The sequence below is a fragment of the Gorilla gorilla genome, chromosome 15 (genome assembly GCF_029281585.2).
Source record: "Gorilla gorilla gorilla isolate KB3781 chromosome 15, NHGRI_mGorGor1-v2.1_pri, whole genome shotgun sequence".
NCBI classification, from domain to species: Eukaryota; Metazoa; Chordata; class Mammalia; order Primates; family Hominidae; genus Gorilla; species Gorilla gorilla.
This window is the reverse complement of record NC_073239.2, coordinates 88,088,001-88,103,234: the sequence shown is the minus strand read 5'-3', so window position 1 is coordinate 88,103,234 and position 15,234 is coordinate 88,088,001. Positions and strand designations below refer to the sequence as shown.

The window sequence follows — 15,234 nt, the reverse complement described above, 5'->3', positions numbered from 1 at the left end:
AAAGAGATTTATAAGAGTCTTTTAACAAGTGCCCCAGCTGACTAAAATGGTAAATAAAGACAGAGAGAGGCTGAGTGCAGTGACTCATGCCTGTAATCCCAGCACTTTGGGAGGCCAAGGCAGGAGAATCACTTGAGTCTAGGAGTTCGAGACCAGCCTGGGCAACATAGTGAGACCTTGTATCTACAAAAAATAAAATTGTCAGAGGCGGTTGAACTAGAGCAACTCCATCTTGAATAGGGGCTGTGTAAAATAAGGCTGAGACCTACTGGGCTGCATTCCCAGACAGTTACACCTTCTAAATCACAGGATGAGATAGAAGTCAGAACAAGATACAGGTCACAAAGACCTTGCTGATAAAACAGTTTGCAGTAAAGAAGCCAGCTAAAACCCACCAAAACCAAGAAGGTGACCTCTGGTCGTCCTCACTGCTACACTCCCACCAGCACCATGACAGTTTACAAATGCCATGGCAACATCAGGAAGTTACCCTATATGGCCTAAAAAGGGGAGGCATGAATAATCCACCCCTTGTTTAGCGTATCATCAAGAAATAACCATAAAAATGGGCAGCCAGCAGCTCTTGGGGCTTTTCTGCCTATGGAGTAGCCATTCTTTTACTCCCTTAGTAAACTGGCTTTCACTTTCCTCTATGGATTTGCCTTGAATTCTTTCTTGTATGAGATCCAGGAACCCTCTCTTGGGGTCTGGATTGGGACCCCTTTCCGATAACAAAATTAGCTGGGCATGGTTGTGCATGCCTGTTGTCCCGGCTCCTTGGGAGGCTGAGGTGGGAGAATCGATTGACCCCAGGAGGCTGAGGCTGCAGTGAGCTGAGATTGCACTATTGCACTCCAGCCTGGGTGACAGAGTGAGATCTTGTCTCAAGAAAAACCAAACAACAACAACAACAAAAACAAACAAACCAAAAACGGAAAGAGAGGGAAAAAAATGGGTGAAAGAGGCAGTTACCCTGTGCCTGGGAAATATGGAATGTTTCATGGAATGTGAGAAAACTGTACAAACATTTCAATAGAGCAACAGGTGGTGAAGGTTTCTTTTTTTTTTCTTTTTTTTTTTTTTTTTTTGAGACAGAGTCTCGCTCTGTCACACAGGCTGGAGTGCAGTGGCACAGTCTTGGCTCACTGCAATCTCCACCGCTCGGGTTCAAATGATTCTCCTGCCTCAGCCTCCCAAGTAGCTGGGACTACAGGTGCCCACCACCATGCCCGGCTAATTTTTTGTATTTTTAGTAGAGAGGGGGTTTCACCATGTCGATCTCTTGACCTCGTGATCCACCCGCCTCGGCCTCCCAAAGTGCGGGGATTACAGGTGTGAGCCACTGCACCCGGCCTGTAGGTTTCTTTAGAGCTGTGATTCAATGACATGTAGCATCAAGTTTATAGGAGTGTCACATTTCCTTTGAATAGTGTTAAAAATGACTCTAAACTTTTGAATCATCAAAGGTCAGAAGAGGACACTTAACTTTTTCCATTATACTCAGCTGCTCTTCTTAGGGGACATTTTGTGCTCTTGTGAAGTGAGCAATTGAGGTGCCAAAGGCCAGTGTGGTATGCCCTGTTTCTGACCTCTTAACCTGTGGGTGTCTTGAGGAAGAAAGTGGCTTAAAAAAAAAATCTTTGTTTCCTCTGTGCCTGGAAGGGCCAGGAGGGGGTGGAGGGCAGACAATGCCAGGTGGCACTCACTCTCAGGGTTGTGCAAATGAGTTTCTCCTTAAACTTTGTCTGCTCAATACCTCATTGGCCCCAGTCTAGTCCTGGCTCTGGGGTCAAGCACAGTGCAGAGAGGACAATAAGAGCTCCTTGGCCAGGCACAGTGGCTCACACCTGTAATCCCAGCACTTTGGGAGGCCTTGGCAGGTGGATCGCTTGGGGTCAGGAGTTAAGCTCAGCCTGGCCAACATGGTGAAACCCTGTCAAAAGAAAGAAAGAAAAGAAAGAAAGGAAGGAAGGAAGGAAAGAAAAGAAAAGAAAAGGAACTCCTTTGTTGAATGAATAAGGGGATAAGCAAATGAAGTGTATAGGGAAGGACACACACATTGGAAAACTCTAGATACTGAGTGTTTTCACAGCCTTTGTCCAGCCTGTGTTACAAAAGGGTCATGTTGAGGTAGATTAACTGGGCCTCCAGTATCATCTTAGCTCAGGCTGCTGTAACAGGGTAACATACGGTGGTTCAGACAACAGGCATTTCTCTCTGGTGGTTGTGGAGGCTGGGAAGTCCAAGATCAAGATGCTGGCAGATTCACCTCCTGGGGAAGGCTCTCTTCCTGCTTTACAGATGATTGCCTTCTCACTGTATTCCTCACATGGCAGAGAAAGAGTAGGTGGTCTCTGTTCCTTTTCTTATAAGACACTAAACCCATCATGGGGGCCCATCCTCATGACCTCATCTAAACTGAATTACTTCCCAAAGGGCCCACCTCCAAATACCATCACACTGGGAGTTAGGACTTCAACAAATGAATTGGGGTGAGGCAAGGCACAAACACTCAGTCCATAATGTAGTGCATTAAAATTACACATTTTGGGTCCCTGCTTTGGCACAAAAGTTTGATCGCTGTAATAGAATTCTAAAGTGGCCCCCAAGATTCCCTCACCCAGTGTGCACAACCTGTGTAATCCCCATCCCTTGAGTGGGTGGGCCTGGCCTAATCAAGTGAACTCTTTAAAAGAGGGTGTAGAGGTTAGAGATCAAAGAAGTCAGAGAGATTGGAAGCATGAGAGGAATTTTTCTTGAAGGAACCAATAGCTACATTATAAGAGGGCTACAGGATGAGAAAATAGGAGAGGCCTCCAGGAGCTCAGAGCAGTCCCCAGTAACAGCCAGCAGGAGGTGGGCAACTCAGTCCTACAACCACAAGCAACTAAATTTTTGATGCCAACCTTATGAGACCCTACGCAGAGAATGCAGCCACACCACACCTGCACTTCTGCCTCACTTTCTTGCTGGCTGTTACTGGGGACTGCTCTGAGCTCCTAGGTGATCACAAATTTGTGTTTCATTAAGCCGCTAGGTTTATAGTAATTTGTTACATAGCGTAGAAAACTTATCTCCTTTCTACAATAGATCAGTCCACCTCTCCTGGGTCCCCTGTCTTATTAAAAATAGCTCTCATGTGGTTGTTGATTACATTTTTCCCTCGCATTAATATATAACCTGTTCCTTTTAATCCATAACCTTCTTCTTTTTTCCCCTACTGTTTCCTTTGGGAATTTACATAGCAATTTAGAATCTACTACACACATTGCTATTTGAACACTCACAGAAAACTATTATCTTCCCCCCACCCTCTACAAGGCATCTCCAGGGCTCATGTTATTGTGAGGCCTCTATTTTCATCCTTGCAACCAATGTTCAGAGCTTACAGAGCTTATCATGTTTATTATATAACAATAAGACATACGCCAAAACAACTTGCTGCTGGGCTTTTAGACATAGCAACAGCAGAAATCTTTTCTGGGCTTGAGGAAGAGCCACTTCAAATGTCTACTAATTTCAGCAATTTTCTGGTCTATGGAATGAAAAGTCTAAAACTCACAGCCCTCTGCTCCACCATCGAACTTCATGACGCAAGGGGGCGGGTGGGGAAGAAAGTGGCACGCTCCCTGGTTGTTGGGATTCACAGGCTGCCTCTCAAAGGAGTATTGCCTGGGTGGCGAATGCTCTTGGAGGAGAAAAGAGAAAGGCATGAAACGGGGACCCTTCAAAGTTGCCACCATGGTAATGTCACTCAGTGGCACAGGGCTTGTTCCTCCCTTTTGTTTTCTTTTCTTTTTTTTTTTGAGACGGAGTCTCGGAGTCTCATTCTGTCACCCAGGCTGGAATGCAGTGGCGCTATCTCAGCTCACTGCAAGCTCTGCCTCCTGGGTTCACACCATTCTCCTCCCTCAGCCTCCCGAGTAGCTGGGACTACAGGTGCCTGCCACCACACCTGGCTAATTTTTTGTATTTTTATTAGAGATGGGGTTTCACCATGTTAGCCAGGATAGTCTCGATCTCCGGACCTCATGATCCACCTGCCTCGGCCTCCCAAAGTGCTGGGATTACAGGTGGGAGCCACTGAGCCCGGCCCCTTTTGTTCTCTTTTCTAATGGGAGGACTATTAGCAGTTGTATTCAGATGAAGAGCTCATTTAGTTATAGGCACTAAAAACCTAATCTGGTTTAAGCACAGCAGGTTTCTTGGCCGACATAGTGGATTGAGCCAAGGCTGTGCTGTTCCCTTGACCTCCCTGTTTGGTTTCATTCTCAGGCACCCACTCCCCACACAATGCCCTTCACTTCCCCACCCCTAACCCAAATCTCTGGCCTCACCCCATGGAAAAAGGGTGCCTCTTTCCTCCATTCCAGCCATGAACCCTGGGCTGACCATTTGAGCTTTGGTCACATGTCCTCCCCTTAAATCAGTGCAGTGGCCAGGGAGATGGAACCCACTGTTTGGCCAGCACAGGGCATGTGTCTATTTCTAGAGCAGGAAGACGAGGTCACGAGGACTGAGTGTGGGGAAAGGCTGGGTCCCCAGAGGAAAACCAGGGTGCCGTTACCATTGGACGGTGGAGTGGACACTGGGTGAACCACGGATGGCCTCCAGCAGTGGGACCTGTCCCAGTACCAGATAGAGCTGGGAAGACTTGAAGCCCAGAGAGGCCATGGGGAGCAGAGGCTTCTCCCCAGCTCTGTGCTTCCACTGAGCCACCCCAGCATCCTGCACGTTCATCTATGTGTGTGTGTACCTCTCACCCAGGTTGCCTGCCTGGAAGTAGAGTCAACGTGGAGGTGCATAGCACAGTGTTTCTCTGCCTCAGGCCTTCTAATTTCCTCTCTTGGCCCACAAGGGGTGGGAATTTCTGTGCCCTGTCCCTGTGTTCCTCTGAGAGTGGACTGTCTTCTCTCCCTTCACAAAAATCTGAGGGCTGTATGAAGACTTCACATGAGGGGCCTGGCCTGCTGTGGGTGGGAGTCTGTGTGCAGCAGGAAGTGGGAAGCTGGAGTAACCCTGGGTCCCAGGCCTTTGGAAACCCACATTGTCCCTAGAGCTGTCGCTCGTGGGGTTATTCCATCTCTACTCGTGTCCTGTTGGATCTGCCACACAGCAGGACCTCTCTGTATCCACTTCCTATGGGTTCTCCCCAGAGCATCTTTCAGGAGTGCCATGACCCCTGCTTTCTGGATTGAGGGGGTAGGAAGGGCTCTCTCTTGTTTCTAATTGAACACTGGCCTATGCCAGACTGACCAAATACTCCCTGATCATTCAAAGTGTCTCCCCCATGCCCTTGGGCAGGTTCCATTTCTGCTTAGCCGGAGAGACTTCCCTATTCACCAACAATGAGTTAAACACTCTTTGATGGGGAAGGTAAAAGATTTTCCCTATGTAGGACACATACTTGGAAATTTAGCTCTTAGCAGTTGGGTGTGCTATATGCAAAAGTAAAGTGCCAATTAGTTTTGCTGAATTTTATTAATATTGGGGGTCCATTATAAAACCACCCGTTAGGTCTATAACAGCACAACTTAAGATATATCCTAGTGGGGTTATCTATTTGATTCATGATGCTTAAATCATTAATTTTATACTTAACATGGGGAATGTGATTGAATGATTCATTTATGTAGCAAAGTTGTACTTATTAAATATTTACTCAGTGTAAGGTACTGAGCCAAGGAATACAAAGATAGCTAACACTCATTTCTTCTCCTCCAAAGGTTTATAATCTACTAGATGAAGCAAGTGCGTAGCACAAAAATAGCTAAATCTGTTTCTTTGGGAAGACAGCTTATTTGAAGTTCACCTAACTTCAAGCTTGAGGAGCTTTTACTGAAACTAACTAAGGTTTGGCTCAGGTGTCTGGTATTAAAAAGGGCCGCTCAGAAGCTCCAAATCCCAGGAAAGGTTCTAGATACTGGGGAGGGGCTATGGAGTTTCAGGGATTCTTTTGCTTCAAAATTAAGTAAGAATTTTTTGACTGCTCTGAAAGAAGCTATGTGAAACCCAGTGGAAAAAAAATGACTAAATTATTCTTGATCTTTTGGCATTTAACAGAGCAAAATGTAAGTGGAAAGGAAGCAGGAATATCAGATTATTAATGGCACATTAACTATTTGAAGAACGTGTTGGTCCATAGAGTGTGCAGAGAATCCAGTAAAGGGAATATATCATGTGACGTCAGAACAGATGGATGTCACATTGAGTCAGCAATGATGAGGGGACAGGTGTTGGACATTGACAGGGTCTTCTATAGTCACCAGGGAGAAGCTGTCTCAAAGACTTGAGCCCCAAGTCTAAACATCTCTGGAAAGGGCGCTGATTTGGCCTATCTTTCGTCACAAGTCACCCTTGGGCCAATCACCTTGGGCCCAAAATAGCTGATGATTCTGTAGTAGCCATGGGAGCTACTGGGGTGGGAACATGTGGGGAAAGTAACTGTGAGGGGTGTGTTCTAACTGGGGAGTTAGTCCTAGAAAAAGGGTGTCCAGTATGCCTGACTTTAGCTGGAGACATTTCTGTAGCTCAGCTTTAATTTTCCAGTATTTGGCATTGAGTTACTATTGTTGCTTCTACAACTCTGACATGAAGTCCCAGTTCTTAAAAAAAAAAAAAAAAAAGCCATGGATGAGACAATAAAATGCCCACCTGGATTGTTGCAGCAAGGTATTGTTCTTCACCCTGCTCCATATGAGTCTTGCCCCAGTAACTCGGTCCTTCTAGGACTGGACTTCTCAGAGACGGGGGTTTGTATGAGTCTGTTCTAATGCTGCTGATAAAGCCATACCCGAGACTGGGTAATTTATAAAGAAAAATAGGTTTAATGAACTCACAGTTCCACATGGCTGAGGAGACCTCACAATCAAAGGCAAAATGCACATCTTACATGGCAGCAGGCAAGAGAGAATGAGAGCCAAGCAAAAGGGGAAACTCCTTATAAAACCATCAGATCTCATGAGACTTATTCACCACCATAAGAACACTATGGGGGAAACCACCCCCACGATTCAATCGTCTCCCACCAGGTCCCTCCCACAACACGTGGGACTTAGGAGAGCTACAATTCAAAAGGAGATTCGGGTGGGGACACAGCCAAACCAACTCAGGGTCCTTACCCTCAACCTGGGCCTATGACCCAGCTCCACTCTCGCTGGTAGACTAACCTGATGCTAACTGCAGAACTTCCTGCTTTCCTGGAATCCCAGCTGCTGTGCTTTTAGCTCCATGTCTGCCTCTTCCTGCTGCAGTTAGCTGAGCCATGATGACTGCCTCACAAAGGCTGCCTGCAAGGCAAGGCTCAGCGTGAAGGCTTTGCAAAGACTTGACCCACAGAGCGAAACAGTAAGAGACTGAGAGAGTCAGGTTCCTGGAGGCAGCCAGCACCAAAATTGTCTGGGAGGGCAGGGTGACTCCAAAAGACCGTCTGGGGGAGTTCTCACACGTTCCTGACATCTTCTCTCCATACTTTTGGCACAGGGAATTTCAGCTGGCTGGAGTGGGTGGACGAGGTGGAATAAAAAAAAAAATGAAGACAGCTTTAGACACCAAAATCACAAAATCTTACTGTGGAGTCTATCCATTCCTGGACATTTAGCTTGTTTAGGAGGATGCTTGAAACCCACATGCAAATGCAGGCTACACTGAGACCAACACATCGCCCTCCAGCGCTTTCCAGTGCTGGATGTGACCTTTCAGAAACCTCCCTGGGGAGGGTCTTTGCCATCTCCTCCCCTCCCCAGAGCACTGTAGGGTAAAGGAGGGCTAAGAGTGAAGCTTGGCAGTAAACTGGCAGTGTGTGCCTCTTCTTACTTAGATCATTGAAACCACCTCAAAGGATGTGAAAAGCTAGCCCAGCATCTGTGAGGCTTGCTGGACTCCAGAGATAACTTCTAAGACCGAGGCCACAGGCTAGGCAGGAAAGGTTTCTCTGCTCTCTAGGGAGTAAAGAAGTCATCAAGACTGGGCGCAATGGCTCTCACCTGTAACCCAACACATTGGGAGGCCAAGGCGGGCAGATTCCCTGAGCCCAGGAGTTTGAGACCAGCCTGGGCAACATAGTGGGATCCCCATCTCTACAAAAAATACAAAATCCCCTGAGCCCAGGAGTTTGAGATCAGCCTGGGCAACATAGTGGGACACCCATCTCTACAAAAAATACAAAAATTAGGCCGGCGTGGTGGTACACATCTGTAGTCCCAGCTACTCTGGAGGCTGAGATGGGAGAATTGCTTGAGCCGGGGAGGTGGAGGCTGCAGTGAGCTGCGTTTGCTCCACTGAGCCACTGCACTCCAGTCTGGGTGACAAAGCAAGACCTTGTCTCAAAGAACAAAAACAAAACAAAACAAAACAAAACAAAAAAAAGGAGTGATCAAAACATCTGGTTTTTAAAACTTCAGGGACATGAGGAGACAATGATCTCTAAGGTACACAAGTCCTTTGTTTTTAGAAAGAATCACTAGATTTTTTTTTACAGCAAACTCTCATAGTTAATAATATGTTGTATATTTGAAAATTGCTAAGAGAGTAGATCTTAAGTGTTCTCACTACAAAAAATAAGTGTGTGAGGTAATGCATACGTTAAATAGCTTGATTTAGCCATTCTACAATGTGTGTGTGTGTATATATATATAAACATCATGTTTTATACCATAAATATATACAATCTTTACTTGCCAATTTAAAAAAGAAAAAGCCAACTCTCAAAAGAGAGGAGTGGTAGGGATGGTGCTAATGCTCTGTCCAGTTCTTTGTTCTTTGTTCTTTTTATTCTGAGCATTTTGGTGGAGGCAGCGTGGCCCAGGAGGAGGATGGGGCCGGAAGGCAGGCTGTGTAGCGGGGATGCTGGCTGGGCCCTTTCCTAGCTGTGTGACCTTGGGCAACTTACATAACCTCCTGAGCCATAGTCTCTTTATCTAAAAATGGGCATAATAAGAGAATAAGAATAACTGTTGTGAAAAATGAAATGAAAGAATGCATGTTGGCTGGGCATGGTGGCTCGCGCCTGTAATCCCAGCACTTTGGGAGGCCGAGGCAGATGGATCACCTGAGGCCAGGAGTTCGAGGCCAGCCTGGCCAATATGGTGAAACCCTGTCTCTACTAAAAATACAAAAATTAGCCAGGCGTGGTGGCACGTACCTGTAGTCCCAGCTACTCGGGAGGCTGAGGCAGGAGAATTGCTTGAATTCCCGAATTGAATTCTTGAATTGCGGCGGTGGTTGCAGTGAGCCAAGATTGTGCCACTGCACTCCAGCCTAGGCGACAGAGTGAGACTATCTAAAAAAAAAAAAAAGAATGCATGTCAACCCTTAGCTCACTACTTGACTCACAGTAGAATCTCAGGAAGACAGATGTTTTGTGAAAGGGCGAGGGTAGAAGGTGGAATAGGATGAAAACAGGCATCTCCAGTGGGTGTCATGAATGGGCCTCACCCCTTTTAAGCTCCGTGAGCCTCTGGCTTTGTCCTGCCCATCCTGGAATCTCCAGCACCAACCAGGGGACTGGTGGAGAGTGGGCTCTAAGGAAATGCTTGTTAGACTGAATAGAGCCTTGGTTGAGCCCTCATGGAGGACAGATTTGCAGAAAGGGAAGGAAGACATGTGGGAGAGGAAAGGACAGAGAGAGAGGAGTGAGGCAGCAGGAGGGGACAAAGGCCACACATTGGGACAGATTCCCAATGATAACCTCTAACTGTGCCCTGTCTTTAGAGCCCCCATAAAATGAAAGGACTTGCAATGGAATTGTTTCAAAAGTGCTTTGGAAGCCAGATGGGAAGCTTATGTAATTGTTTTTACTTGCGAGCTCAAGTGAAAATAATGAGCCCTTTTCTTGCCTGCAGGGGAAGAAGGTTTTAGTTCAGACATCCTCCACCTTTCTCTGTCCACCACAGCTGGGACAGAGCCCTCCCATGTGCTCTGCAGATGCCCTTCGGAAAAGCTGCCTCTTCTATGCGGTGCTTCTGGGCAGCTGGGGAGCAGGCGTGGGGACAAGTGCTGGGAGGTAGGGCAGGGCGGGGAGAACTGGATGTTCCATCCTCACAACGGAACACATCCCACATCTCCTCCCAGAGGCAAAGAGACATCAAAAGAGGACCAAATTCTGAGGCTGGGTGTAGGATGGTGGGGTGGGGACTAGAGAGAGACTTTTAAGGCTTTTAATCCTTAAAGAGTAGTTATAGATATGTAGTATATGAAAGCTGTTGGAAAATGGTAAAGTGCTGTACAAATACAGTCACCATTCGATATCTGAGGGGGATTGATTCCAGGACCCCCTCACCCCAGAACACCAAAATCCAAGGATGCTCAAGTCCACAATATAAAATGGGGTAGTATTTGCATATAGCCTACACACATCCTCCCATATACTTTAAATCATCTCTAGGTTACTTTTAAAACCTAATAAAATGTAAGCGCTATACAAATGGTCATTACACTGTATTGATTTTTAAAATTGTATTATTTTTATTGTTGTTGTTGTTGTTGTTTAATGTTTTCAATCTGCAATTGGTTGAGTCCATGGATGCGGACCCAGCAGGTAGGGAAGGCTGACTATATAAAGCTTTGTTAGTTATTAGTGTAGGGAGAAGAAAAAATACCAAAACAAGAGGTAGGGCAGGATTCTTCTGCCTGCCTTGCTGCTCACCCCTTGATGGGCAGGTCCACTGCGAGCCTCTCTGGATCTTCATTTTTCACCTGTAAAACAAGGTTAATCTCCCTGATCCTACCCATGGTCAAAAATGATTCCCGGCTTTTTCACGCTCCCAAGGCACGTGGCCCAGGTTTTTACTTGACCTGTATTTCACTCTGTCTAGTGCGTGATTTTTCTCAATACTTCAGCTAATTGTTTACACAACTTCTGACTCAGCAGATTATAAGCTCCATGAAGGCAGGGACTGATGGGGAACAAAGTCAATAATTTTTCATTTTCAGTCATTTACTTAAATATTTATTGAGGTCACTAGGCACTGTGTTAAACTCCAGAAATATAGCAGCGAGCAACTCAGACAAAATCTCAGCTCTCTCACTTTGCTTTCTGGTGGGGAAGATAGATAGTAATGATAAAACATAACATAAACAGGAAAAATAAAAGACAGCAGGGCTCCTGTGTTGCACACCTGCAGGGGGCACTATTTGCACCAATGTAATATTAATGGCTGTCTCTAATGTGCAAAGGCAGCGGCTCTGGGGATGCTATATCCCCAGGGTCTGGCCTAATGCTTGATATGTGGTAAGCATTCTGTAAATATTTATTCAAGAATAAGTGAATGAATAAATGAGTGGTCTTAGTGTGGTAAAGTCTTTTAATATCCAACTATATCCATGTTTCTCTCTTTTGGCATACACCTGCTGGCTCCTTGGAGTTAGTAAAGCCATGTGACTGATTCTGCCCAGTGAGATGTAAGCAGAAGTGTTGGAATTTACTTCTGAATGAGCACCTGACCACCTCCAGCTGTTTCTTCCCCTGCTGCAATGACTAGGGCAGCTGCAAGATAGTGGATTCTCCATTGCCCTGAGCCCCTGAGTGATTTTGTGGAGCAGAGCAGACCCTCATTGCATATGAAGCATTTGCAAGATGAGCCTTTGTTATGTTAAGGCCCCAAGATTGTGGGGTTGTTTGTTACCATGGCATAGCCCAACCCATTCTGACTGATGGTCTCACTCTCCTGTAAGCTATCTGAGGGTGGGGCCATGGGGCTCAGCATAGGAGCAATCCGTAAATGTTCAAAAAGAATTGATAGAAGAAAGAGTAATTCACATTGATTAATAAATATTATCAGTCTCTTTTCCCTCTGCTGGAATTCCTCAGCTCTTAGGAAACAGGATGGCTAGATTGTTCATTTCCAATGGGTGGGTTTCCTTTTATCCCTAAAGCCCTCTCTGTGGCAGGTGAGGCAATGCTGCCCTTTTCCACACATGAAAAAAACACCAGTTTCTTTCCATGTGACTCAAACAATCTGGAGGAAGGACATAGGAAAACCCCCAGAGTTGGAGCAAATGGGGTCTTTGCCTACTCAAGCCTCTTCAGTGTGGCTTGCACGAAACAGAGAGATATTTGCAGCTGTGCTGTGAATTCAGACAAGTACGGACAAAAATTCTCCATTCCCCACAGGGTGGGGAATACGCTGCTATAGATCTCTTTCCTTAGACCAGGGGTCCTCAGACCCTGGCGTGCATCTGAGTCCCCTGGAGGGCTGATTCAAACAGATTGTCAGTGCCCACCCCAGAATCTGTGATGTAATTTGTTTGGAGTGGGGACTGGGAATGTGCATTTCTAATAAACTCTCTGATGATGCTGATGCTACAAATCCAGGGACTATATTTGGAGAAACCATTGCCTAAGACTGATGTTCTCTCTGGCTTTCAAAGTCGAGAGTAAATGCAACACCTGTGAGACTAGCGCTATAACCTGTTATTAGTCATTAACGACATGGGATCAACTAATTTTTTTCAGATTACCCAGATGAGAAGGGGAGACAAGATGGAAGAAATAAAAGTTTCAGGAAGGGGTGGGCCTGGGAAAGAATACAGTTTTGAGGACTGCTGCCCAGAGGAGGGACTGACGATGTCTTAAAAGAAGGTCCTGGGGTTGAGAGCCAGAAGGAACCAGGGGCCAATATGGGTGCAGAGGTGGCCGTGGAAAGACAAGTTTGAGGGCATATCCTTGCATAGTGAAAAGAGGGCCTGGACTTGGAGTCCAAAATCCTGCAGGCCTTTCCCATGAGACCTTGTAGCTGCTGGTAGCAGCCGAGGTGAGCCACTTTGTTAAGTTGTTAAGCAGACTTAACAGCTCTTGTAGGGAGAGTGTGCCAGGGTTAACTCAGCCTCCAGCCTTAACCTCTTTTGCATGAGGAGGTAGATAAGCCCTTCCCAGGACTCCATGCCCAGTGCACTGTCTGCATCGAGCCTGTGTTCCAGCATCTTCCTGCTGGCTTATTATCAGTGGTCCCCAGCAGAACAGAGTTGTGCTGTGCCAAGGGTTAGCGTAGGTGGCTGTGACTCACTCAGCCTCCTGGGGAAGCAGATGCTGCCACTGTAACCAGTGCTGCCAGGGAAACAGGCTAAATAAATCCCAGATCCTTGTAGAGGGCAGAGAACAAGCTGCCTGCAGCCAGTGAGCCAGCAGCTCTGGTTCTGTTCAGGTTCAGCCACTGCAACAGCCTGTGTCCAGCTCTCAGCTTCGGGACTAACTGGGGACTGGGATTGAGAACAGAAACAACAGAGCCTTGTGCAGAGGCTGGAGCATGTGATGAGAGGTGATGTATTAGTCCATTTTCATGCTGCTGATAAGACATCCTCGAGACTGGGTAATTTATAAAGAAAAAGAGGTTTAATGGACTCACAGTTCCACATGGCTGAGGAGGCCTCACAATCATGGCGGAAGGCAAGGGAAGAACAAAGGCAGGTCTTACATGGTGGCAGGCAAAGTGAGAACGAGAACCAAGTGAAAGGGGTTTCCCCTTATAAAACCATCAGATCTCGTGAGACTTATTCACTACCAAGAGAACAGTATGGGGGAAACCACACCCATGATTCATTTATCTCCCACTGGGTCCCTCCTACAAAATGTGGGAATGATGGGAGCTAAAGATGAGATTTGGGTGGGGACACAGCCAAACCATATCAAGTGATCAGAAGGCTGTGTCTGATGATGGGTGCCCATGCACAGCTGCAGGACCCCACGCTAAGCCTTAGGCACTAGGCTGACGAGTTCACACAGATCCCTCTCTGAAAATCTGTGTGATATTTGTGCTTACTGTTGGGTTGGGGAGAAGAGATGAGAAACTCAACTCTTTTTTTTTAAGACAGGGTCTCACTCTGTCACCCAGGCTGGAGTGCATTGGTGCGATCTTGACTCACTGCAACCTCTGCTTCCTTGGTTCAAGCTATTCTCATGCCTCAGCTTCCTAAGTAGCTGGGACTATAGGCACGGGACACCACATCTGGCTAATTTTTGCATTTCTTGGTAGAGATGGGATTTCACCATGTTGGCCAGGCTGGTCTTGAACTCCTGATCTCAAGTGATTCACCCGCCTTGGCCTCCCAAAGTGCTGGGATTACAGACTTGAGCCACCGTGCCTGGCCAAGAAACTCACTCTTGATTCTCTTCTCCCTCCTATTTGGAAAGGAGCAACTCCCTCACTAGACAATGTGAAGCTGCCCTCTATTCCAAATGGCCAGAAATCGACCCCCTGAGAAGTGTCTGCTTTGTCATAAACCAAGAAGAGGAAACTGAGGCCAGAAGATGCAATGACCTAGCCAAAGCCCCACAGAGGCTTTTAGAGGCAGCGTCACGCTGGGCTCCTGGTATCCTGGACACAGAGCCTCATCATTTCCCACTGGACACTGCACCCCATGGAAACAATCGTATGGACCTTAGGGAATTTGCTTTACCATGAATATCTGCTCTTACAGGCAGTGGGAGGTGCCATTAGTAACATACACTGCTTTTTCCATGAGCAACAGGGAGTCTCTAGCCAACTTTCTCCAACTTCATCAACTCCTAACCCAGGCTAATGAGTCCCTGGCTCTACCAGTCAGATAGTGGACATCCCAAGAGTTTTTAGGTTTGCCTAACATCCTATCATTGCAAGGTCAGGAACAGAGCCAGAGGTGGGCCTCCTGGGTTTTCAAACCAGCCATCCTGAGGTAGTGAATGTCCAAACTCATCAGTCCCACCTGATGATTCTCAGGTAATTTCCCTAGAAGTCCCCACTCCCTATTCCCAGACAAGGCTCACAACATGGCCCAGTGGTATTAGCACATTTTAATGGCCCCAGGTTTCCCTGAGGTAGGAGGCAAGACTTGACTCTGGAGGCTCGGCTCAGACACTGGACCAGGTTGAGGACTAGCTAAAACAGGGAGGAGGTGAAAGCACCTCTCCATAAGACACATCCACCAGCATGCCATGTCAGTTTACCATTGCCATGGCTACACCAGGAAGTTACCAGCCCTTCCATGGTAATGACCTGACAACCCATAAGTTGTCTTTTTCTAGAAATTTCTGCATAATCTTCCCCTTAATTTGCATATTATTAAAAGTGGGTATACACATGACTGCAGAACTGCCTCTGAGCTGCCATTCTGGGTGCACTGCCCTGCCTAGGGGTAGCCCTGCTCTCCTGCTGCTGCACACTGCTGTTTCAATCAAAGTTGCTGTCTAACACCACTGGCTCACCCTAGAATTCTTTCCTGGATGAAACTAAGAACCCTCCTGGGTTAAGCCCCTACTTA

General features: G+C 46.7%; 1 protein-coding gene across 1 annotated transcript; it reads left to right on the top strand.

The window, feature by feature from the left end:
- Positions 1-2,253: 2,253 nt before the first annotated feature.
- Positions 2,254-4,087, top strand: LOC109023147 (uncharacterized). Its single transcript, XM_063698158.1, has 2 exons — positions 2,254-2,343; positions 3,246-4,087. The coding sequence occupies exons 1-2, from the start codon at positions 2,254-2,256 to the stop codon at positions 4,002-4,004; spliced, it is 849 nt and encodes a 282-aa protein (XP_063554228.1). The 3' UTR covers positions 4,005-4,087.
- The last annotated feature ends 11,147 nt before the right edge of the window (positions 4,088-15,234 follow it).